Here is a 23,459-nt window from a genome sequence, read left to right as displayed (position 1 = left end):
CAAGTCACAGCTAAATCTAGACAACTATTGAAGTGCTGATTCTGATATCTGATCCCCTTAGGTGGCCATCTAAAACCTGATGTATATTACCAAATCAGTGCCCTGTCAGATAAATATGGAATAGACGCAGCAGAAGAAGTGGCCGCTTTTGAGTTGGCGCATATGGCAGCGGTTAAGTCTTGTGTAGAAGAGGAGAAGATTGATTGTGACCTAGACTTTGACAAGGTCATTGATGTGCAGCTTGACGATAATCATTGTGCCAAACTCAAGGCGGGATACGAATCTCTTCTTTCTCGCGGAGCCCTCACAGTGACGGAAGCCGATTTCACTCCGAACGAGACTGCGGAATCCGTGAGTACCATTCCAGCCACCGCAGATTTCTCTGTATATTCATCCCCTGCGTAGGTGTCTGGCGTGAAAGGCGCCCGAGGCTGCTTCCGCTGTCGCACAGGGCGACTTTGGCCATATAAATTTACCACTCAACTCTTGGAGCGCACTGTCTCGGCCGGTGTCAACCTCCAAACTCAAACACCCGTGCTCCGCATATCCGAAACCCCTGATATTGATGGACGCTGGACTGTCGTGACTAGCCGAGGTTCGATTCGAGCAAAATGGGTTGTTTTCTCCAGTAATGCATATACGTCTGCTATCGCACCCGAGTACAAAGACAAGATTGTCCCTGTACGAGGGGTCTGTAGTCGGATCGTGGTGCCTAATCCACCGAAAAGCCCACTGAGTTGCTCTTACACATTGCGCTTCAATGCCTGGGATTATGACTATCTAATTCCGCGACCGGATGGCAGTATTGTGGTTGGCGGGGGCAAGTCCACGTTTTTCCATGACTCCAGCGAGTGGTACAACAATACAGATGATAGCAGATTGATAGAGTCTGCTGCGCGGTACTTTGACAATTACATGCAACGGCACTTTCACGGCTGGGAGGACACAGGGGCATATACCGACCGACTTTGGACGGGAAGTGCGTCTCTTCTTGTTATAGCTCTTTCGTGACTTGGTTGAGTAGCGGGTGCTGACTTTTTGCGATAGTAATGGGTTATAGCACCGACTCCTTGCCGCATGTTGGGCATATCCCCAACAAGCCTTGCCAGTTGGTGATTGCCGGCTTTAACGGACATGGAATGCCGCAAGTCTTCCTCTCAGCACAGGCGATTGCGCAGATGATAATCCGTGGAGCTACGTATGAGGAGACGAAGTTACCACGATTGTTCAAGACCACCCCGGAACGGCTGAGTAGCCAAGAGAACCACATCCTAACACATTTGAAGGCTATTTGAATAAGAAGCAATCAATTACGTACACGAATGGGTCCTAGTTTGAGTCAACATAGAACTCCAGACATATGAGCCGTCTACTCTGTATTTGGTCATGTTGAGTCTACGCCTATCTCTGCCACTGTCTCTAGCAGCGTTGCACTCTCCTAATCAAGCGGAGGGTTTGTAATCAACAATGGAAATTCAGGTATAGACACTACTCCCGAATACAGTGAAAGGATTCATATGCTGCAAGGTGATCATTGCCATGAACCTTAACTGTGGAGCTTTCCCTCTTTTTTTTTTTATCAATCTCCGAGCAGCGGGCGTTATCGGCGCCAATCAGAAGCCGAGAACGGAATGCGTCATTATCCGCATCGACTCATTTTTGTTTTCTCCGAATGTCCAGCGCCCCCTCACTCCGAGTCCTCTCTGCTGCTCTCCTTCTGTACCATCTCTCTTCTTTAGGCTTCTTCCCTCGCCAACTCCTATGTATTCATTCCTGGAATCAGTTTCTTTCACCCTCAACGGCAATGAAACATGAGTTCTAGGGCGCTGACATGGCCGCGGACTGCAAAGTCCTCTCTGCTAAAGGTAAGCATCAAACCCTCTCTCTTTGCTATTGCTCACTGATTGACCTTGCCGTCCTGTAACAGCAACAAACCTCCTCCTTTGTCGGTCAACCAAAATTGGGAACTCCCAATTGCCGGTCTTTCTCTTCCACCGCCGATCGGCCGATCAACCAAAGTGCCGAGTTTTCGTCCAGCAGCAAAAGCTATGACCGACTAGGTCGCCGGGCCAAGGAAAAATTATTGGATCGTGTATGATGGTCGTTCAGTATCAATAGTTTCAGGACATATCCGCTGACTACTTCAATGGCTTTTCCGACTATAGGAATTTTTCCTTAGTCTGCTGAACTCCGCGTCTACGAAACGAGAGGCTAAATCGTATCTGGCTCGCCTGAAAGCACAGCATCCTCCGAAAGCGCAGACAGAACCGACCACCGGACACTCGAAAGGAACGGTAACACAATCGTTGCCATCGGGTGTTAACCTGGGTTCATTCTATGGAGCCTCGCGATCTGTGTATGATAGTCCGGTCTTCAGGCATGACTCAACGCCTCTCCCGCCACCGTCGGAACTGCCAGAGGAAAGACTACACCTAGCCCTGATTAAAATCAGGACACCGCAGCTACTTGATGACACTATTATTAATGGAGTAGCCAAGACCCTTTCCCAGCTGAGCCGTCTAGGGATGGCTTGCTGTGTTGTGGTTGACCCTGGAACTGCGGGCAATGCCAACACCTTACGCAGGGTTGCTGCAGAACAAGCCGAACGTATTTCAATTGCAGTAGATGCACAACCAGACTCAAAGTCTGCCCATCTCGACTCGGTCTTGTCTCTGTCCCCGATGTTTCCCGAACTTCCCACCGTTCTATCCAGAAAGGCGCTCCTTAATCCGCTCCGCGACGGCCAAATCGTGGTTGTTGCTCCCATTGCCTACACGGAAGATGTTCCTAAGGCAGTTACTATATCTGCGAATGATGCTATTCTGGCCCTCACGAAAGAGCTTGCCGGCCTGGCGATGCGTCCCGACCCTGATGAAGACCCTTGGCTGACCGCGCAGAAAATTGCTAAGCTGCAAAAAGAGGTCTCTTTGGATCGAGTAATTCTCCTGGATCCTCTTGGAGGAATTCCTTCATTCCGAGGCCCGCAGACATCGCACGTTTTCATCAATATGGAGCAGGAATTTGATGATATCAAGAATGAGTTGCTTCACGTACAGTCCAGTGAAGCTTGTACAGCAACCACACCAAAAGGGGGAAATACATTCGTCGAGGATCCTTTGGAAAGACACCTGGACAACCTGCAGCTGTCGCAAAATGTGCTTGCTATGCTCCCATCGGCGTCCTCGGGGATTATTACCTCTCCGCTGGAAGTTTCGAATTCAGCTAGGACACCCCAGGCTAACCCTTCGGATGTATCTGCTGTGGGCACCCGACGACAACGAAACCCACTCATTCATAACCTACTCACAGACAAACCACTGCTTTCCTCTTCACTACCCATGAGTCGACGAGAGGCGATGAACCGTAGACGTGGCTCCATCAATACCCCAAGTTCTCACACTACTTTTGTCAAGCGAGGCATGCCTCTCACAATGATTCCCAATCCACGAGTTGAGGTGTGGACAGCACAGAATCGCCCACGGCTATCGCTGGATGATCCAAGCATCGACCTCCCGCGATTAGTTCAGCTGATCGAAGACTCCTTCAACCGTAAACTGGACGTCCAAGATTATCTCAACCGGGTTAACGATCGCTTGGCCGGACTGATTATTGCAGGAGAGTACGAAGGTGGTGCCATTCTTACGTGGGAGCTGCCGCCGGGTGTGGAAGATGATGGCAGCCCGGCCAGTGAAGCTCGGATGGTTCCATACCTGGACAAATTTGCCGTCTTGAAACGCAGCCAAGGCGCCGGTGGTGTGGCCGATATTGTGTTCAATGCTATGGTTCGGTCATGTTTTCCCAACGGGGTCTGCTGGCGCAGTCGCAAGGACAATCCAGTAAATAAGTGGTACTTTGAACGCTCGACGGGGACGTGGAAGCTATCCGACACCAATTGGACTATGTTCTGGACGACTCCAGGATTGACGGAGAATTCGCAGAGGTTTTCTGATTACGAGCAAGTGTGTCGGAGCATTCAGCCGAGCTGGGCTGACGATACGGGTGTTGTTGATTGATGGACATATAGACCTTTTGACCTTTCTTTTCATCCAGAACTAGTACATAATATGCACCAAGTGCAGCAAGGGTTCAGGCATGAATGTATATAGATTTACCTCTGAAAATATCCCCAATAGAACATTTGCATGGACCCTCACCGCCTTCGGTCTGGAGACCGAACTGCCGCCGCGATTCCCTCGCGATGGAGATCCCTTAAACCTCTCCTGAAGTAGACATTGACTATGGATCTCAGGATGACTAGAAGTCAATGACATGATGCCCATCTGCATCGAGTGCTCGTACCCCGTGTCGCACTTGTACAGCACTTACAGCCGTGCCGACGATCGCTCGTTAGGTAAAGGCGTGCGCTTGACACAATGTCCACGCTGCCAGCGATTTGCGGATAAGTATGTTGAATATGACTTTGTCGTGATCTTCATTGATCTCGTTTTGATCAAGCCGCAGGTATGCACATGGAAGTGATGGCTTGTCCGGAATACTAGTATACTGACCGCGGAAGGTCTATCGCCATCTCCTTTTTAATAGGCTTGGAGGCGACAACGACCAATTCGATGTATGTCCATTATCCTTCATTCGCTCTCTTCTCTTGTCTATTGTCTCCTTAAAATTGAAATTCTCCAACTAACCAAATTGTTTGTTCGCTAGCGCTCTATAATTCGTCTAGGAGTTCTTCTACTCTTGTTTGACGTCTACCTGACATGGGCCCGCATTGAGAAGTCTCCCTCATTGGCCACTACTTTCCTCTCTCGCGCACCGATTGTTGTCCAGTACTTTTTCTTTTTGGGTCTAAACGCGCTTGCGACTCTTGCCCATCATCTCACTATCCGTGTCCTAGCTTCAGTCCTTGCCCCGACGCCTCGGGGCTTGAAGCAAAATGGCAGCAACCCGAATGCCACCACGACCGAAAGCCCTCTATCCACCCCCTCGACACCAGTACATACCTCTCCCCTATCTCAAAACATGAATGCGCAATCCCAGCTCTCTCCCACATCAGCGTCCATGTTGAGCCCACGTAGGCTCAGTCGGCAAGGCTCTTACGATATTCCATCAATGGGCGGAGGATTCTCAACCGCAAACACTTTAGGAGGTGATAATCACGCGGTCCTATCAGCAACCCAGGGCTCATTCCCGCCACCTCCTTTACGCCGGGCCTCTACAGCTCCGATCCAGAGCATCCAACCGCTGCCTCCTCCGTCCCCCGCCAGCCCTACCGCCATCAGCACCGCACTTCTCGTTAGCAGTTGCGCCAAACTTTTCCCGATACTGCTCGTCATATGGGGTCCCGAGGGTAGCGGAATTGCATCTCAGACACCTGCTAGCAGCAGTGCAGGGACAAGTCGAGTGACTCCGGGCAATATCTCACAGCACGCGGTGACCGGTATGACTCCCGTGGCAACTAGCACAACAGGCTCGTCGGGAATAGTGGGATCTCCATCAGCAGCTTCATCAACACTTCTAGAAAGCTTGATTCAGATGTTACCTCAGTCGGTGCCGACAAGTTACTTAGCAAACTTTGTTGAGCTGACAGGCTCCCTTTTCTCATTGGGAGCAGCAGATACGCATCTGGTGCTATTGAGTAACATCGAAGCCCTATATGTCCTCTTAGGATGCGGGTACCTCCGCGCTGTAACACTGGCAGTCGCCGGACTAATGGCTCGATGGACAGTACAGAGAGTCATCTTAGGAGCGATAGGAGTTGGCTAAAATACGACCGAAATACGTATTTGATCTCAAAAATGAAAAATGAGACTCATCCTGTTCATGAGAATCTATGAATCACCGCTGAGAAAACATCAATGCAGCAACATAACAAAAAGAAACGTAGTACCAAGCATACACAAGATAACTATACAAACACTCATACTCCACCTCAAATTAACCACCTTCCAAACCAGACCTAACATACTCTAGCTCCCCAACCAAGAACCGAAAAAAGAAATCACTGCGGTACCCGATCAGGTCTAATATCTGCCCTCTTCGGCGAGATAAGCGGATGCCACTGCGCCATAAACGTAATCGCTGCACGTATCATAAATCAGCACACTCGTTCTCATTCTCCCCAACCCATAACACCACAATACCCAAACCTAGTATAGAGCCAATAGAAAAGGAAAGGGAAAACATACCCCACATCAAATAACAAGACACAAACGCAAGAATCAGCGTACTCCGCCAAAGCCTAATATACCCGTTAGACACAGACACAGCGCCAAAAAGTGCATTAAAAGGGGAAGAAAAACATACGTCTGGTTCTCGCCCTTAGGACTGAATACCCAGGCGACGACGGACGCGACAGCGATGACGATCAGGCCAATGATTAGACTCCACCTTTCCACTTTGTTAATATTTGCCTTCTTGGTCTTTTGAAAAATGAGTGAGGATATGGCAAGATATACCCGTTCGCCATTTTGTATCTTGGTTATTCTATTTCGAACAGCTAATGGTTCCGTGAATTGTTTGTAGAGTATAAAGTAGACGGTCAATGCACTCGGACACAGGGACCAGCCGGTGTCTTCTTGTTCTTTCTTTCTTTTCTTGTGTGAGGTTAATCGGTGATTGGGTTGGTAGTCCCGATATTGTGGAAGCGTGTATGTTGACTTCGGTTCTGTGAATTGTATCTGTTCGCGGTTCGAGGTATCTCTGGTGTTCTGCTCCACCGGGGCGGGAATGGGTGTTGCCTGCGAGGAGAGAGAATGGTACGCTTAACTCGTACGGGACGGGGGATTTGGCGCAGACCGAGACGAGCAAGAGCGACGGATGTTGACTTGGTGGTGAGAGGATTGGTGTCGTTGAGGTGGACTCTCCGCGGGATAAAGGTATGGGATGTCGGAGCTCTAAGCTTGTAGGTGGTGTTGGCGCCTGAGGCAGTGATGCTGGGTGGTAGGCGGTGACGAGTTGCAGAATGGGAGTGTCTTGTAGCAACACGGGGAAACTTTACTGGTCCAGGTGGAGTAGAGAAAATAAAGATCATATGACATAATCAGGGCACTATGGCGGAGTGGTTAACGCGATGCCCTGCTATACCCACTACGTGGCTTAGCCTAGGCATTTCCCTCGGGAGCGTGAGTTCGAATCTCACTGGTGTCGCTTTTTTTTGGGCTCTCCATCCTGCATAAATGGTAGGGCTTGTTTGGACGGGGGAGCATGGGGTAGGTAGGTTATGGGTATTTCATGTGAGAGTTGATACTGTCTCCTGGCTTTTTATTTGGGCTTATGTCATGATGTTCGAGTGGCGAGATTATCCTTATTCGCCTACAAGACAGTTCCCAGGCTTAAAAAGCTTGCTTTACAGTCGACTAATCAACTTTACGCATCAATAGAGCCACAAATGGCCCTACATATCCATAGATTGGGGGATATAAAACATCTTCACAGTGCATAAAGGGGTAGTTCACAACGTAACCCGACGGTTCCCATAACAGTTGGCCAAAAGAAGAACGTAACGAAAGAGTGAAAGAAGAAATAGATTCAAAAGGGTGTTCTAAGCTCCCTCACGGCTCTTACGGTAGCTAGCCTGCAAGACACGTCAGTTGCGAACATATCGATAGCGACGCAAAAGATCATACCTCTTGTTCAACCTGCAAACCATCAACCACAGGAGCCAGCTCGCTGAGGATTTCATAAGCCCGCTTGTGGAACTCAAGCTGGGCGGCGATCAAGTCCGCCAGATTTCTCAAAGGCTCAGGAGTGTCCAGAACCTGGTAGGCAGTTAGCAACACGTTACCGCAACATCTAAAGAATCTGCAACTTACATTCTTCATGACGCTCACGGCCTCCTCGGTCTGGCTAACGAACTCATCCTCAGCCTGTTCGATCTCCTGGCGGGCCTCCTCGCTCAGGTTGTCCAGGTCACCCCTAGCAGCCGCCTTCTTGCTGGCCTTGACCGAGTCCAGCATAAGACGGGCGTTCTCGACGTTTCTGCGCGCCTTGGCCGCAAACATCAGGTTGGTGTTGAGAGTCGTGTTCCACCCAGCGAGGAAACGCGACTGGATCTGTCCATCCTGAGACAGACGGGCTTCACCCACTTTCTCCGAGGCCAGCGCATACTTCTCCAGGGCAGTGGCCAGAGGGTCCTCGCCGGTGGAGCTCTGCGCCAGAGTCTGGGATCCGGACAGAGAGGCGCGGGCAATGGCATGGTTGAACGTCTTCGGCTGGGGCTTGGCCGAAGGAGGGGCAGTCAGGGCAGCCTGGGCCTCCGCAGGAGAAGAAGCTTGAGACAGAAGCTGAACCTTTTCACCGATGGTCCGGCCTAGGTCGTTGAATGACTCGCGGATGTTGGGTGGGTAGTCGTAAGCCTCGTTAGAGTACTGCGAACTATATGGATTGGTCAGCGACATTGATATGTGAAAGTAGCAGACCCTTTCCATGGGCTTTTAAGGCTTTTGTAACTTACGTCACCTGAAGGAGCTTCTGATGAACCAACTTAAGAGCGTCCACGCGCTTCTCAAGCTCAAGGTATTCATCGGGAAGTTGAGTCTTGTCTTCGGCTTGACCCAACTGTTCTTTGATCATCTGCTGCGTGCGCGCAGCAAAAGGCGAAAAGCTCGCACTACCCGCAAAAGCAATATAAGATTAGAAACATGTCAGCAGAGGGCTTTGGATGCTGAGGACTATTACTGGTAAAAGCGACAATGGAGGGGTGTGGGATAATATAGCCTCGAAGTCATTTCATCTCACCTAAGGTTCTTTCCGAACGCCTGCACCTTGTCCATTTTGCAAGTCAAGACAATCCGACTGAAAAGTGATATTCGGGAAGAAAGATGACTTCAAGACGGCAAACTTGTCCTTAGGCAGACAACGAGGATTTGTTTGGTTTATGAGTGCTGGCAGATCACGGAGTCGAGGCCCCATGCACGCTCACCGCCTTTGATGAAGTTCAAGTGCACCGCCACGTTTCACAATAAATTACATTGAAGTAACTATAGTAACTAGTGTATGTATGTAGTGTGTAGTATGCCATTCTGGTTAATCGCCATGACCCATCCCTGCATCCTTCATAGTCCGAACAAAAAGACACAGAAAAACACAATAACAACAGCACGAAGGAAAACAGAAGAAAGATAAGAAAACAAGAACAAGCATAATTGAAAAGAAAAAAAAAAAATCAAAACAAAAACACATGCAAATATTGGTCATTATTATCATCAAGTATTACCAAAAGCCAAAACCCCCAGAACCCCAGTCGAACACCCTTAAGTCACAGCCAACTTGATAGTGTATCATACAGAGGAATCATTGCTGAACGTCTGGATCAATGAATCGTAACGCATGATAGAAATCGGTAAGTCGTAAGGAACAAACGTGTAACAAAGTCTCGAAGGGACCACGCTTAGGTCAGGGTTGCCATCATCGCACGGAGAATCCGAGGATTGGGGCCTAGGATTTGACGACTCAGAATTCAATTCATCGCTTTCTTTGAACACGACACAACTTACCTTTACGATCTTTCTTCGTCTCAATCACCTCTTCATAGTCGCCATCCGTCAGTAACTCCGTTCTCCGGGTCACTTCGCCGCTTCGTCGCGCCAATGGCATAAATTCACGGATATCTTCGTCACTGTCTCGGGGGCGCACCACGATTAGTGGGCCTGCATGAGAGCTGCTGGACTCAACATAGGGCTCGACCATGCGCACAGGCGATGACCGACCACGGCGGCGACCATGGACCGAAATAGACCGCGCACGGGAGACAGCCCTAGTCACTTTCCGCTCCGAGATATCGTATTGACGCGTTCGCGATCGGTGCCGTGAGGGTGACGGCTCAACAATCAGGGTGTTGTAGCTTGTTCGGGGCGAATAGGCCTCCATAGCGACTCGTTCCACTGTCCTTTCTTTCGTCTTTTCCCGTACGGGGGACGGCGAGGTGTGGATGATCCGAGCTGGGAGATTGTTAGTTTATATACTTTCTAGATCTTAGGCACGTGGTCACTTGCTTTCGGTCCGGCGCTTGATCGTGCGACTTCGACTAATCACTTCGTCGATTTGTTCCTTGGATAGTGCAAGTTGGATAATGACCATGTCACCCTGTCGCGAGTCAGCCAACGTCGAAGTGGATGCAATCCACATCTGCTCCACCTAAAGGACACGTACCTCTTCCTCATAAGGGTATCCAAGCTCACGAATTGCATGAGGATGAATTAACTTTCGGGGCACCCTGGTCTTGCCTTTACGAGGATACGGTTTGTCGATTTCAACCTTCTCTTCGACTACCCGCTCGTGGAAATGACTGCCCGAGCGACGCGGGTGGGCTGAAGCGCGACTTCGTTCCCGGAAACCGCGATATTCCTCGTCGCCGAAATAATCCGGTTCTGCGATGCGGATCTCCTCGTAAAAGTCCGGCTCGCGGGAGCGTCGAAAGGACCGTCTCCGCGCTGGTGGGGGACTGGGGGCGGCCCTGGGAGCGGCCGGGCGATAGTAGTACTCATCTAGCTTGCGCGAGGGGATTCGGTCAAAGGTATCTAAGGAAGATTGCCGTCTGAGGAGACGGGGACGAGGAGGAGGGCTGTCTGCACGTGAATGGTCATAGGCCACCAGCGGTCCCGACGGGTGAATGAGATGGTCGTCCTCATACTGCCTGCCGGCGCGGCGTGCAGGAGGGCCGTACCGGTCATGCTCCTGTAGGCGATATTCGAATCGTTCATCCTCTACCCGGCGGGGTCGATCGAGAACTAGCGGGCCACGGGAATGATGGCGTTCCCGTCGCTCACGAGCAAAACGATCTGGATCCCAGCGGTCAGGCTCTGTCTCGAGCACGCCAGTGGAGCGGCGATATTCGTCGTATCGAGGCATGTGCTTAATAATTACGAGGTCCTATGATCAGGGATTTGTAGAAGAAGCGGTGTTAATAATGATCTGGTGGATGCGAACCGTGGGTGACGGCAGCGGCTGACACTGCGGGCCGCCGACGGCTGATAGCGGGGTGGTTTTGCAGTAGAACCGTGGATAACGATCAGGAGAAGAGAGAAATGAGAACAGTGGAGAAGATGATTGTGGACTGGAACAAGATGGACAACAGAGGGTTGACGAGGCGGGTATAAATGTTAATTGAGAATGGATAGAGAAGAGAGAGCATCATCGAACAAACATAATCAAAAAAGTAAAAAAGTTGATAGATGGTAAAAAAAAATACAAAAACGCCGCTGCCTGAGTTTTGAAACGGGCCACTAACGATGACGTCCGAGGCGCCCAGTCGCAGAGAGAGTATAGTGTAGTACCTCCATTACCGTAATATTCCCTCCACCCTATGTTGCTAGAAGCGATTACTCGCGATACAGAGTATGCGCCCGGTCACAGTTATTCTTAGCCATTCGCCACAAGGCTTCGCCTTCTCTTCTCATCGAGACGCTGATGGTCTCCTCCTGCCCAACCGTTGATGCTGAATGGCAGGATAGTCGTCGATCTCTGACACTAGCCAAGCGCAGGACAGGGGTCCAGAATCAGATACTGACTAGACCGACTACTCCCCGGAACTAATCTAGGGTCCGTACCTCCTACAGACCGTCGATGTGGCTACCCAATCCAGTGCAAGTTCTAGCCTGTCAGTCTCAGCTCTACAACTGCCTGCATCTTTTGGGCATTACATTATCCGCCTATGCGCCGTAGGCGAAAAAGCATTAGTCTACTCAATTCGTACATCCCGACTGGGCGTCGCTGTCTGCTAGAAAAGTGATACTGCTGATGCATATCAGCATGTGGATTCAACTAAGTGGTCCCAAATAGCCACGTCTAGAACCCAAGGTTCTCCACACTGTTGATACAAATCCAACTGCAACGGAAAGGCTCCGGTTCCAAGACATCCTCCACTATCCTGCAAGGGCATTGCCGATCTGCAGTCTTAGGTGTCCCTGCGGGTAGCTCTATATATATGGTACCATCCCTACAGTTGACAGCTGTCCGCTCTTCCAGACTGGGAAAGCAGCAGACGGGAAGCAGAGTTACGGTGCAAAGCCGCGAATCATATCCACTTGTAATCGCACACTTGTCCTGGAACTTCGGCAGAATAAGGACAGCCACGGTGGAGCCTCCAAGAGCCGTTTAGGGACACCTGCTTCTTCCTCAGTAAAATGTTTCTTGTGAGTCTCGTCAGGGAAACCTAAACCGTGAGGTTTCCCTCGTTTCCTGATGCCTTCCCCCGAAAGTCGCACTTGAACAACGAAGATGTCTCACCTCATCCTTTACCGCTTCGGTCATCTTGATGTGGATCGCAACGACATCAAACTTTTTGCTAGTTGACAATATGCAGGATGCTGCGCTACACCCGCTCGTTTATCCCCAAGTTTTCCATGTCGTCCTCCAAGCTCAAAACCCCCATGGCATAGTGCACATATGGAGGTTTTACTTTCACAAAGCGTCTTTCGGAGTTTTCATTAGTTTGACTTTCTGTAGCCGACATCCAAGCGGGCGGCTGGTGCGCAACGGCCTCGTCTTGCGGATAATATGGAGGACCACGTCCTTGCTTTGCAGCAGCTCTCCATGCGCTCTCACATCCATGGAGTATGGCATCCGATGCTTTCCAGCCCGTCAAGCGGGAGACGGTGCGCAATTTAGCGACTGTCCATTCACGCTGAGGCGGGTCTGTGAATTGCACGGCGGCGAAGAATATAGGCACGGTGATTTCGATCAGACAAGAGCCCAGGGTGGGGCTCAGACTTCCTGCTTCTAGATTAAACAGCTGTGGGTAGTAAATGCCTGCCGCGATCTTCCCAATAATTTGAGAGAATTCCGCCGTGGTAGGTGCAGCTACGCCCGCAGCAACCATCATTGCAGGTGGCATGCACGGATGCATTCTGTGCAAAAGGATGCGGCCTATGTAGTAATAGCCCCATATTACTGCAATCGTATGCGTACGGTACTGAAGGGCGGGTCCAAACACAGTTGAGATGGGAGGTGCACTATCAGAAGGTAGAGGCCTGAAGTAGGGCCCGAGAGCATGAGCAAATGTCTCAAAGGCTGCCAAAATGCTCTCCCATTCATGTTCAGCTTCACTATACGATAAACTTTCAGAGTCGTCATCATCTTGTCCAACAGAGCCAGCGTGAGTCGTTGCTTCAACAAACGCTAAAGGCAGTCGCTTGGGTCCACTCACTGGGACCATACCATACATGGGAGGAGCTCCTGGTTGTGACCCATGACTACTGTTGTGTGACTGGCGTGGTTCTGGTGATTTTCCCGATACCGACTTTTCTGACCCACCTCCAGACCACGGACTAGACCCGGCGCTGTTGGCACCGTGCGCCTGTGCTCCAACTGGGACACCAGAAAAGGCAGGAGATGTGCTGGACGATGAGTTCGAAGCAGGTCTGGCCCGTGCATCCGGGGGGCCCTTAACGAAACGGGCCATGAATTTGGAGAGTTCAGGGCCGGGCTTCCAATTTCCTCCCGTCGCTGCCATGGCAGCTAATTTTCTTTTTCTATCCCGAATTCCAAAAGTGGTTACTCGGGCGAGGAGGAGCCACAGATGGTCTGCTGAGCCGTAGATAGCGTCCAATCTGCCTAAACCTGCTCGTGGAGGGCACTGGCCCCATTGGGAACTAGGCATGCTATTTTGCAGTGAGCTCATGAATTGTCAATCAGTGGCATGGGGTTCTACTAACAACGTCCCATTACCGGTAAGCATGCTCTGAAAGATATCTTGCTTAAAATACCACCAATATAGGTCGCATTGGACCCGGAAATTCTCGATGTCTTTTCGAGTGAAGTACCTTCTAGAACGTCGCACATCATAGCCATCATCGACTTCGCCGAAATCATCATAGTTAACCGCTCGACCGACGATAGTACCTATAATATTCTCGTCGATGCTATTTTCCTTTTCAGCAAAAGGATCGTCTTCTGAAAATGTATTATTAAAAGAATGACTCCCAACAAGCGGAAAGCCGAAGCCGCCCACTTCATATCGTTGAGCACAGATTCTGCGTCGATGGGCACGAAGGTCCCGCGTTATGCCGGCATAATCGATCTCGCGCACCAGCTGAGCTGCTCCTGCAATGTGGTTGTTCCATTTTGAAGGATCGGCGGCCATCACTTCGTAATAACCTAATAACTGAGCCGCAGCTAAAGTGCCAACTTGTTTACGTCTCGTGGGGAGGCCTACTGCCGCCCCGATCCGTTTGAGAGCGTAGTGATAATGTTTCATAGAGACCGTGGCGGGCGCTTCTTGCAGGAACGAGATGTGTAAGCTACTAAGCGCAAGAATAGCTTGAAGCAATGCCGGATGTTCTAACGCCTTGAAAGGCAACGTGTACGTCCACAATCCTTGCTGTGCAGCTGGAACAGGGGCACCGAACATAGTCGAAGGGTCGATGGGATGGCGCTCGAAGATTGATAGAGAGGGACCTGTGGAGTGGATGAAGTGAAGAAATACTCGAGCGGTTTTGGGATTGTTCAAAGGAGATGAACCGAGGGTAGGGTGATATGAAGCTAGGATGTTAGGCTCGTTCAGGTATGTTGTAAATGAACGGAGTTGCCGTTCATCTCTGTTGGCAGAGGTCATTATGAGACTCAGTTGATTAAAATTCTGCGTTGACGCCTGCTCTTCTGGTTCTTCGTCAGTCTCAACATCGTAGTAGTCATCATCCTCATCCATATATGTCACCTGGGAGGGAGATATTGATGGATGTGCTGGTGTAAATTGGTGCGTTTGCTGTTCTTGATGAGGAGCAGCTGAATACGATGCCTGGGGTGACTTTGGTAACTCGCAGAATATTAGCACTAATCAATAGTGTCATAGAACGCATGTTTTAGACTTTTACCTGTAGTATACCAGAAGAAACTTGGGAATGCATTGTATTGTTTGATAAAGTTTGAGGTGCGGCAGACGAGTGCGAGGGACGGTTGCTCCCTTGGATATCTGGGTAATAGCCTTGAATAGAAAGGTCACGCGCGCCATGGTGTATGTAGTTTTCCCTTATCTCTGATTCCGTTTTCCACGAGTGTGATGGAATCCAGGAAGGAGACTCAGAAGCCATGTAGTGTTTAGATGCCGGATGTGCCAGAGTCTGCCCTTCGCCCGGCCCATAAGGAGTGGGCATGGCATTAGTTTGCTGGCTTCCCTGTGGCTGCGAAACCACGGTGGTTGGCATAGGGTCATGCCCCGTAGTTGGAAGTGAAACCGGCTTAGGGGCGAGGGCCGGTTGGCGAGAACTACCTGGCTTCTCTTGCAACGATACAGCAGCATTGTATCCGCTAGAAAGTGGTACTGTTGCTGCAGTGAATGTCTGCTGGAGGTTCGAAAACCCCGGAATACCCAGAGGGTTCTTGAAGACTAGGCGCTGGGCATACCCTTTGCACTCTCGTTTCGATTTGACGCAGTTCTTGCATACAGGTTTCTCTTCCCCGCATTTGATGCGACGTTGCCGGCAAGCTTTAACAATTAGTCAAAGACATTATCATCTAAGGGGTCCCAATTAGGAGTCAATCGTACTCAAACATCCTGTTTTAGTGCGTCTCTTGGGGACTTTTTGAGCAGGTACATCATCCAGCGCTGTCTGCTCTACGTCTTGTTGTTTGACGCCTGAGCAGTCACGACCCGGCTCTGTAGGTGTGGTACTGGTGAAAGCTTCCTGCTTGAGTGGCTTGATAGAGTTCGCATTCTCCATGGTCGTTGGCAAGACTCGAATGGAGGTTTACTTCCATACTCAAGAAGGTGTTGAATCTTCAGAAAATCAGGGCCCACAGGAATGATATAGTGAAAACCGAGATAGCTTTCGGCCGGGGCAGTGGAGCGACGAAGAAGTCAGCGTTGAAGTAACTCATGGAACAGAGAGCAAAGCACTAGACTAGTCCCAGGAGGAAGAAGGCCTGAGACAAATCTGATTGGCCTGAGGGGCCGCATAAAGTTTCCCGATCGACTCACAGATCCTGGGGGGCTTGCGAAGGTGGCAGACTATCTTCTGTTCATTTACGTCCATCCTCTCCTATTCCGTGACTTTTATCGTTTGGTGTAGGTTTATCTATAATACTAGGTGATATACTAATATCACAGGAATATTACAGGTGCCGGTCCGTCACAATGAATATTTCAGTGCCGATGCGGCCAAGACAAAGAAATTGCCAGATAGGGACCGGCGGTCTCAAACTAGCAAATGCTGTACTCAGAAAAGAGGCAGTCCGTCTTAAACGTTGCTAAGGTTTAAACTATAAATAAAGATGTCCGTGGGAGAGAATACGATCTACACCGGTAAGATCCACCGTAGTATACTTACTCCGAACCCGCGGGCAGGGGTGACGCCCTCATCAGAGTCAGGCATCTTATCACCATGATTTATAGGAACACCGTGTCGAATTGTTGGGGCATATTGAGAGAGAAAATTGAGTGGAAAAGGAAACCAAGAAGAAAAGAAGAGAGAAAGAAAGAGAAGACACTTTGTGTTTTAATCTGTACGAGGGCCAGGTAAGCCACCAAATCATTGCCATTCCAAAGAAAAAGCAAGCACAACAAAGGCGAAGAAAAGACCTTGTTCTGGGCCTTGTCCCAACCTTAAGCTCGTCCATGACCATGACCGTGCATCATCGTCGCCGCATTGACCGCCTTGCCGTGAGTCGGCAGAAAATAAGAAACTAAACGGCGAAATTTTGTTCGAGTCCCGCCTTTTACTGCCAGAAATTTTTGGAGCGGTTACTTCACATGGCATTTGTTCCCAGTGTATCTTACAGTGGGATCATTGCAGAATTATTACCAATCGATTGAAGTCATTCGAGTTAGCATACCGTGACAGATAGCTTGATACCCTCACATCCCCACCACAGTCATGTTCGCCGTTCCAGGTTGGTCGGTTTCGAGCTCTGCTCTACAGGCGCAGACCGAGCCAAGATCACAGTCTCAAGCCCAGCCCCAACAGGCCAACGGAACCCCCAAACCGAAGGACAGGAATAACAAGCGCAAGCGCGATGATCATGTTACTAAGGCAAATGTTGATGAAATGTACCGTCGGCATATTGAGGGACAGACGGGCACCCAAAAAGCTTCCAAGCAGGGATCGAATAACTCTATGAAGGCTGAGAAGAAACAGAAGAAGGAACAGGATGTGCAAGGCAAGGCCGGGCAAAGTCCATCAGTGCCTCAAGGGAAAGATGAATCCAAGCTGGACAAGCAAACCAAGCCCGATGTTGGTGAAGGCAAGAAGGCGGATAAGAAACAGAAGAAACAGAAGAACAAGAACAAGCAGCAACAGCAGGAAACCCAGAATCAGACCGAAGTGACTTCTAAAGAAGCTCCAGCAGCCACCGGGTCTATTGCTCCCGCCCCGCCCAAGACTGAGGCAATCCTTACGCCTCTTCAGCAAGCTATGCGTCAGAAGTTGATCTCCTCTCGGTTCCGTCACTTGAACGAAACTCTTTACACAACGCCGTCTAGCAAGGCCCTCGAGCTGTTCACTGCCAGTCCGGAACTGTTTGATGAATACCACGCTGGCTTCTCTCGCCAGGTGAAAGAATCCTGGCCTTCGAATCCTGTTGATGGTTATATTCAGTCCATCCGGTCCAGAGCAAAGGTGCCGGCTGCTCCCAGGAAAGGAGACAAATCTGGCAGCAAAGGTCGTGACCCGCTACCTCGGCGGCCTAACGGAACATGCACCATCGCTGATCTTGGCTGTGGTGACGCTCAGCTTGCTCGTGCACTTATCCCTTCGGCGCAAAAGCTGAAGTTGAACTTTCACAGCTATGACTTGCATGCCCCTGAAGGCTCTCCTATTACCAAAGCGGACATCTCGAACCTTCCAATTAATGATGGTAGCGTTGATGTGGCCATCTTCTGTCTCAGTCTGATGGGCACCAACTGGGTATCATTTGTGGAAGAAGCATGGCGTGTACTGCGTAGTGATGGCAAGGGAGAATGCTGGGTGAGCGAGGTCAAGAGCCGTTTCGGCAAAGTGATGCGCAAGAAAGCACAGATTGGAGCTAGGAAACCTCTCAGCAAGTCGGAGAAGAAAAAGCTCAAGAAGCGCGGAGGAGAAGACGATGCTGACTCTGACGCCGATGATGCAGAGGTCTACGCTGAAGATGCCCGTCCTACCGATAATGACGAGACAGATATATCATCATTCATTGAAGTGTTTCGTACGAGAGGCTTCATCCTCAAGCCTGAGTCGGTGGACAAGTCCAACAAGATGTTCGTGAAGATGGTGTTTGTCAAACAAGGCCCCGCACCGTCAAAGGGCAAGCATGCATCCGCAACCGGTACAAAAGCTGGACCAGGCAAGAAGAGGTTCATTGAGAAACCAGCCGATGCCGGTAACAATATGTCCCCTGAGCAAGAAGCCGCCGTTCTTAAGCCCTGTGTCTATAAGATTAGGTAGAGATGGAAGAGTCTAGATGTGCAGCGACCTGTATATAAAAATCATACCTTTGTTGTATTATCAGCGAAGCCCTATCGGGTCGGAACAAGACTTGAGGGATAAATCATTAGACAGATCTTTTCTATTCGACTTCCAGAACAGATACCAGCCCATGTATGACATGTATTCTCAATATAACGCATAGGCTCGTCACAATCATTGTGCATTATTTCGCTTATTGATTACCACCCAAGGTCGCAACAGCCCGTCCCATCTCCTCATCATTGTAGATACGGAAACCCTTCTCCTTGGTCACACTGGCAAGCTGAACGTTCTTTGCGTCCAACTTCTCCTCCATGACCTGCTTCAGCGTCTTGAGGACCAGTGTCTCCGCTTCTTCTAGAGTGAGGGAGCGGTGATATTCGTTTTGCAGTTCCGCTTGCGCACCCTCGCTTCCGGATCCGATGGCCTTCGCGTCGTATCGGTAGAATGTACCGGATGGCTCGGCATGATATCTAGCTAAATTAGCACATATTTTCTGAGAAGGTCGATCCGACATCAAGAGAAACATACAGTTGAGGGCCATCCTCATCGAAACCCGCAATTAACAAAGCAACACCAAAAGGCCTACTCATGACGCTTTCCTCGTCGTCTCCAGTCTCTCCGAATCTCAAGGCCAAATCGCAAATAGCCTGGGTGCAGCTCTCAACTCGCAGTGGTTCGGCATAGTGGAAGGCATGGTTTTGGCACTCAACGCGGGCATGCTCAACGAGGTTCCGGGCATCTGCCTGCAGACCGGACATAGCACAGCCGATGTGCTGATCAATCTCGACAATCTTTTCGACGGAAGAGGCTTCAAGGAGAGTAGATGTGACACGCTTCTCAACGCCCAGGATGACACCTTCGTTGGTTGCGACCTGATATGAAGTCAGAATGGTGTGTTGGGCTCCGGTTGTGTAGTGTACGGCTGCCAGATAGTCTATGTGGCAAGCCTAGGATTCTGGACTGGATTATTTGGAAGATGCGGGAAACATACACCGATCGCTGTCGAACCTAGTTTGATAGCTTCAAGAGAGTATTCGACCTGGAATAAACGTCCTTCGGGGGAGAAGGTGCTGTGATAATTCCATCGTTAGAACACAGAAAGACATCTTCGTCTAGGTGAGTAGCATCGGATGATCTCATACTTAATTCCACGGTCTGGAGACAAAGCTGTTAGATAGCCCGCATTGGAGGGGAGATGTCTGACGGAGCTTACCATATTCCGATCGCGCGATGAACATGCTGGACTATTTCGGCAGTATAATGAAGAAGGTGGTTGATATATGTGCACTAATGAAGTATTTTAGGGCGAAGACAGGGAAGTAGCTTTGTAAGGGAAGGGAGGAAGGTGGTGTTGGGAGCTGTTCTTGGAAGCTCGGGCGAAGCTCCAGGTCTACGCAAGTCCGCTGAGTGCCTGGCGGAGAGTCCGTGCTCGCCTCAGGCCAGGATCAGGCATCATTTGCACTAGTCTCCATTTGCTTACTGTAAACTACGGAACGTGACAGAGCAACAATATAGTTCTGTATTCGATTCCGTGTTTCTTCTTTCCCTATTTTATTGCTATCCCTTGCATTCCTTTCCGGTCTATGCATGGTCGACCCTACTCTGTTTATCTCGCGGGACAATGTCCGTCAATGACCGTCGCGCCAGCTATATGAGCGCACCACGACCCCGCGTTTCCTCGAATCGCGTCGGCGATGCTCGCAGCGGTGCGTCCCCATTACAATCGGACCAGATAAACCACCGCGGAAGCATGTCGAGTCAGAAGGGCAAAGTCTCTCGAGAGCAACGTGACATGATGAGCGACAAGCGTGCCGAACGAATGGCGCCACATTCGAAAGACAAAGCTCAAGTTCGAGCGAGAAATCCGGCCAAGGAGTCTTCTAGCGCAGGAAACAGAGGGGAATGGGAAAGGTCACGCTCAAGGAGGGCTACTCTGACGGACGGTGCTAGTCCCAACATGCGAAAGAAGGATAAGGAGCCAGCGGAGTGTTAGTGACAACCATCTCATCGCAGGCGCTTGTTTACTTAGGATGCTGACCATGATACTATACCAGCGCCATGGAATCCGTATGCCTCGTTGATACCCCATTCAACAGCGCCATTAGCTACCCGAGTATCAGTTCCTTCTCTCGCTTCAGCCTTGCCTAAATCGCTTCACCCAACACCTCTTCGCGAGCTTTCTGCCGACGAACAGGAGACAGCCCTCTTGGAAGACCTACTATTCGTGTTTATGGGCTTTGAAGGCCAGTACATTCATTATCATAGTGGATATGATTCGTCCATGGAGAAGGACCGTTTGACTGGTCCGGTATTTCAGCTGCCATCAGGTCTGGATCCAACCTTAAGGGACCTTACTCTGTCCATGTTAAAGATGGCAACTCATTATAATGCTCTGGAGGCATTTGTGGAGGTTCAGAGCCGTGCAGAATATGGAGCAGTCAGTCATGCCCTATGCGCGGCAATCCGAAAGCTCCTAAAAGACTACCTGATCCTTGTTGCTCAGCTTGAAACCCAACTCGTGAACAACCCAAGCTTCACGCTACATCTTCTACATTTACACACCATGCCGACAAGCCAATGCTTAGCCCAATTATACTCACTGGGTCAGGAACTACTTCGGCGCAATGGCTTATTGGACCAGGACCTTGACGAATCGATCGACGATTTTGATGACGTGGATAATATTCTCGAACAGCTCAAAGAGGGTGGCGACCTTGTTCCTGGCGCCATGTCCAGCAAGAAGATTTGTAAAGGAGGCAACGTTCTTCGACTGCTGACTGAGCGGCTAGCAACATTTTCTGGCGACCCGACTACGAAGACTCTCCTGGAAAAGTTACTTCGAGAAGCTAGTCGACCATATATGACTATGCTCAATGAGTGGCTTCATCATGGAGGTATCAAGGACCCTCATGCAGAATTCCTCGTCAAAGAACAGAAATGGATCAAACGCGAGAAGCTCGAGGAAGATTACACCGATGAATACTGGGAGAAACGGTACACAATTCGTGAAAATGAGGTCCCCCCACAGCTAGATAGCGTGCGAGACAAAGTTCTACTGGCCGGAAAGTATTTGAATGTGGTGCGAGAATGTGGTGGTGTCGATATCAGCAAAGCAGTTAAGGATGTGCCGAAGACTTTGGACGACCCGCGTTTCTTGGAGAACGTCAACGCCGCGTACACCTATGCTAATGCCTCTTTATTGAATCTTCTTTTAACGAAGAACTCTCTCACTACTCGCTTCCGCTCCCTCAAACATTACTTCTTCTTGGACCGTTCCGATTTTTTCTCTTATTTCCTCGAGCTTGGCGCCTCGGAATTGCGCAAGCCAGCCAAAAGCGTCAACGAAAATAAACTACAGTCGTTACTTGATCTTGTTCTACGCCAGCCGGGTAGCATAGCTGTGCAAGATCCTTTCAAGGAAGATGTGAAGGTTCGAATGAACAAAATTGGTCTCACAAAATGGCTGATGCAGGTCGTAAGCGTGTCTGGAATTGACCAGGACAACCCTGAGGCAGCGATCGAGAAATATCAGGCTCCTCAAACCCAAGGTGGAGATGATGAGAAAGATATTGCTGGATTCGATGCGCTGGAACTGGATTACTCTGTTCCCTTCCCTCTGTCTCTAGTCATTAGTCGCAAGACTGTTTTGCGATATCAACTCATTTTCCGCCACCTTCTATCACTCCGGCACCTGGAGCATCTTCTTGTTACAGCCTGGCTAGACCAGAACAAGGTTCTTGGCTGGCGCCACAAATCCACAGACCGGAGGCTAGAGTTGTGGAAGCGACGGGCGTGGAACTTGCGCGCCAAGATGCTTGTTTTCGTCCAGCAGCTTCTTTATTTCTGTACGGCCGAAGTCATCGAGCCAAACTGGCAAAATCTCATGGATCGTGTGAACGGGACGGATGCGGACGGGTCCGAAGTGACTGTGAACGGCACCAAGCAGGTCAACCGAACTGTTGATGAATTAATGCAGGACCATGTGGATTTCTTGGATACATGTCTCAAGGAATGCATGCTAACGCAAGCTAAATTACTAAAGGTTTGTCATGGCGTTTCGACGTTCTTTTGGCGCAGCAATACTAATGGCAATTCAGATTCATTCCAAGTTGATGACCTGCTGTACCATGTTCGCATCATGGACTGCCTCGTCGCTTGCACGGGCTTTGGCGACGGCTGACCCAGAGCTTGCGAGGAACAAGGCCTCGAATCCAGATGGAAGGGGTTATGACCCCACGCGGATCAGCAAGCTTGAGGACACACTAAAACGCTATGAAGATCATTTCAATCGGCATTTACGCATCTTGATGGACAGGTAAGTTGTGCTGAAACTCTCCTAGGTTGCTTCCCATGCTGATTTGTCCATTGTGTAGTCTGAATTATTTCGCTGCCACGGAAAGTGTTGTCCTCCTGAAACTTGCGCATGCCCTAAGCTCGATTAGCAAGGATGACTGAGACCGTTCCACACACGCTTGGCTATTGAAGCCGATCTAATGATACAACTGGGTTCCTGGGATATGGTCTGGCACCAAACCGGTGAATCAATACGTTCGTTCAGTTGGCGCACACGTCATGATGGTCTCGACCGGCCTATTCTATAAGCCTCCTTATTAATAGCCCAACTTTAATCCACCAGTTGTCAGCCCATGGAAAGTATCTCTGAAAGGTACAACGGGGCTACTCGACACAACCGCTACCTGATTAGGTCGCAATCGACCCGGTATTTCAAGGAAGGGGCGTATTGGCATCTTTGGGACTAAATGGTTCATTTTGTCTTTTTCTAGCATGGAAGGAGAATCGGAGGTGATACTTTGTTTTGGACCAAATACCCCGGTGAGGATACTTGATTTTATGATTATATGCTGTTGGACATAATTAAATGGATGTAGATTCTACAAGAATTATTGAGGCAGTAAAGAGAACCGGGGTTCGGAGTTATCGGTATTCGATATTCTCGACTCTTGTCTTATCAGTTGCAGCTGAATAAGAAAGCTGAAAGAGACATGCGGATAACCCCATTTACTATCAGTCTTGTTACATCGTATAGTCTATTCCGAACCCCGATCATTGCAGGTATAATATGATTTGCCCCTATTCGTACGGCGAGGTTTCGGCAAATTCATA

The 23,459-nt window shown here is 49.8% G+C and overlaps 8 protein-coding genes and 1 non-coding gene across 9 annotated transcripts; 5 read left to right on the top strand and 4 right to left on the bottom strand.

Moving 5' to 3' along the window:
• Positions 1–162: 162 nt before the first annotated feature.
• On the top strand, positions 163–4,013 carry arg2 (acetyl-CoA:L-glutamate N-acetyltransferase; the record flags this gene model as incomplete). Its single annotated transcript, XM_023236040.1, has 2 exons — positions 163–351; positions 2,166–4,013. 2 exons carry the CDS (start codon positions 163–165, stop codon positions 4,011–4,013), a joined length of 2,037 nt encoding a protein of 678 aa, XP_023091056.1.
• A 259-nt stretch (positions 4,014–4,272) lies between these two features.
• On the top strand, positions 4,273–4,662 carry AO090026000499 (sterol homeostasis protein ARV1; the record flags this gene model as incomplete). The annotated part of the gene is made up of 2 exons (XM_023236039.1): positions 4,273–4,461; positions 4,543–4,662. The coding sequence occupies 2 exons, from the start codon at positions 4,273–4,275 to the stop codon at positions 4,660–4,662; spliced, it is 309 nt and encodes a 102-aa protein (XP_023091057.1).
• Positions 4,663–6,357: 1,695 nt separating this feature from the next.
• Positions 6,358–8,729, bottom strand: AO090026000500 (BAR domain-containing protein; the record flags this gene model as incomplete). Its single annotated transcript, XM_023236038.1, has 5 exons — positions 6,358–6,441; positions 7,584–7,715; positions 7,770–8,331; positions 8,411–8,566; positions 8,695–8,729. 5 exons carry the CDS (start codon positions 8,727–8,729, stop codon positions 6,358–6,360), a joined length of 969 nt encoding a protein of 322 aa, XP_023091058.1.
• AO090026t00007 lies at positions 7,002–7,104 on the top strand. Its single transcript has one exon. It is a non-coding gene; the product is annotated as a tRNA-Ser (tRNA).
• A 617-nt stretch (positions 8,730–9,346) lies between the features above and the next one.
• Positions 9,347–9,825, bottom strand: AO090026000501 (uncharacterized protein; the record flags this gene model as incomplete). Its single annotated transcript, XM_001821889.3, has 2 exons — positions 9,347–9,393; positions 9,453–9,825. The coding sequence occupies 2 exons, from the start codon at positions 9,823–9,825 to the stop codon at positions 9,347–9,349; spliced, it is 420 nt and encodes a 139-aa protein (XP_001821941.3).
• A 2,443-nt stretch (positions 9,826–12,268) lies between these two features.
• AO090026000502 (putative C6 finger domain protein) lies at positions 12,269–15,614 on the bottom strand (the record flags this gene model as incomplete). Its single annotated transcript, XM_023236036.1, has 4 exons — positions 12,269–13,556; positions 13,611–14,664; positions 14,780–15,379; positions 15,440–15,614. The coding sequence occupies 4 exons, from the start codon at positions 15,612–15,614 to the stop codon at positions 12,269–12,271; spliced, it is 3,117 nt and encodes a 1,038-aa protein (XP_023091059.1).
• Positions 15,615–16,766: 1,152 nt separating this feature from the next.
• On the top strand, positions 16,767–18,311 carry AO090026000503 (rRNA processing protein RRP8; the record flags this gene model as incomplete). Its single annotated transcript, XM_001821891.1, has 1 exon — positions 16,767–18,311. One exon carries the CDS (start codon positions 16,767–16,769, stop codon positions 18,309–18,311), a length of 1,545 nt encoding a protein of 514 aa, XP_001821943.1.
• Positions 18,312–18,525: 214 nt separating this feature from the next.
• On the bottom strand, positions 18,526–19,573 carry pup2 (proteasome core particle subunit alpha 5; the record flags this gene model as incomplete). The annotated part of the gene is made up of 5 exons (XM_023236035.1): positions 18,526–18,805; positions 18,864–19,269; positions 19,329–19,405; positions 19,478–19,490; positions 19,549–19,573. The coding sequence occupies 5 exons, from the start codon at positions 19,571–19,573 to the stop codon at positions 18,526–18,528; spliced, it is 801 nt and encodes a 266-aa protein (XP_023091060.1).
• Positions 19,574–19,956: 383 nt separating this feature from the next.
• Positions 19,957–22,790, top strand: AO090026000505 (gamma-tubulin-complex subunit SPC97; the record flags this gene model as incomplete). Its single annotated transcript, XM_023236034.1, has 4 exons — positions 19,957–20,323; positions 20,390–22,377; positions 22,433–22,650; positions 22,709–22,790. 4 exons carry the CDS (start codon positions 19,957–19,959, stop codon positions 22,788–22,790), a joined length of 2,655 nt encoding a protein of 884 aa, XP_023091061.1.
• Positions 22,791–23,459: the final 669 nt, after the last annotated feature.

The sequence above is a fragment of the Aspergillus oryzae genome, chromosome 3 (assembly GCF_000184455.2).
Source record: "Aspergillus oryzae RIB40 DNA, chromosome 3".
Classification (NCBI taxonomy): domain Eukaryota; kingdom Fungi; phylum Ascomycota; class Eurotiomycetes; order Eurotiales; family Aspergillaceae; genus Aspergillus; species Aspergillus oryzae.
Note: the sequence above shows the minus strand (reverse complement) of the source record. Positions and strands in the feature narration are given on the sequence as shown.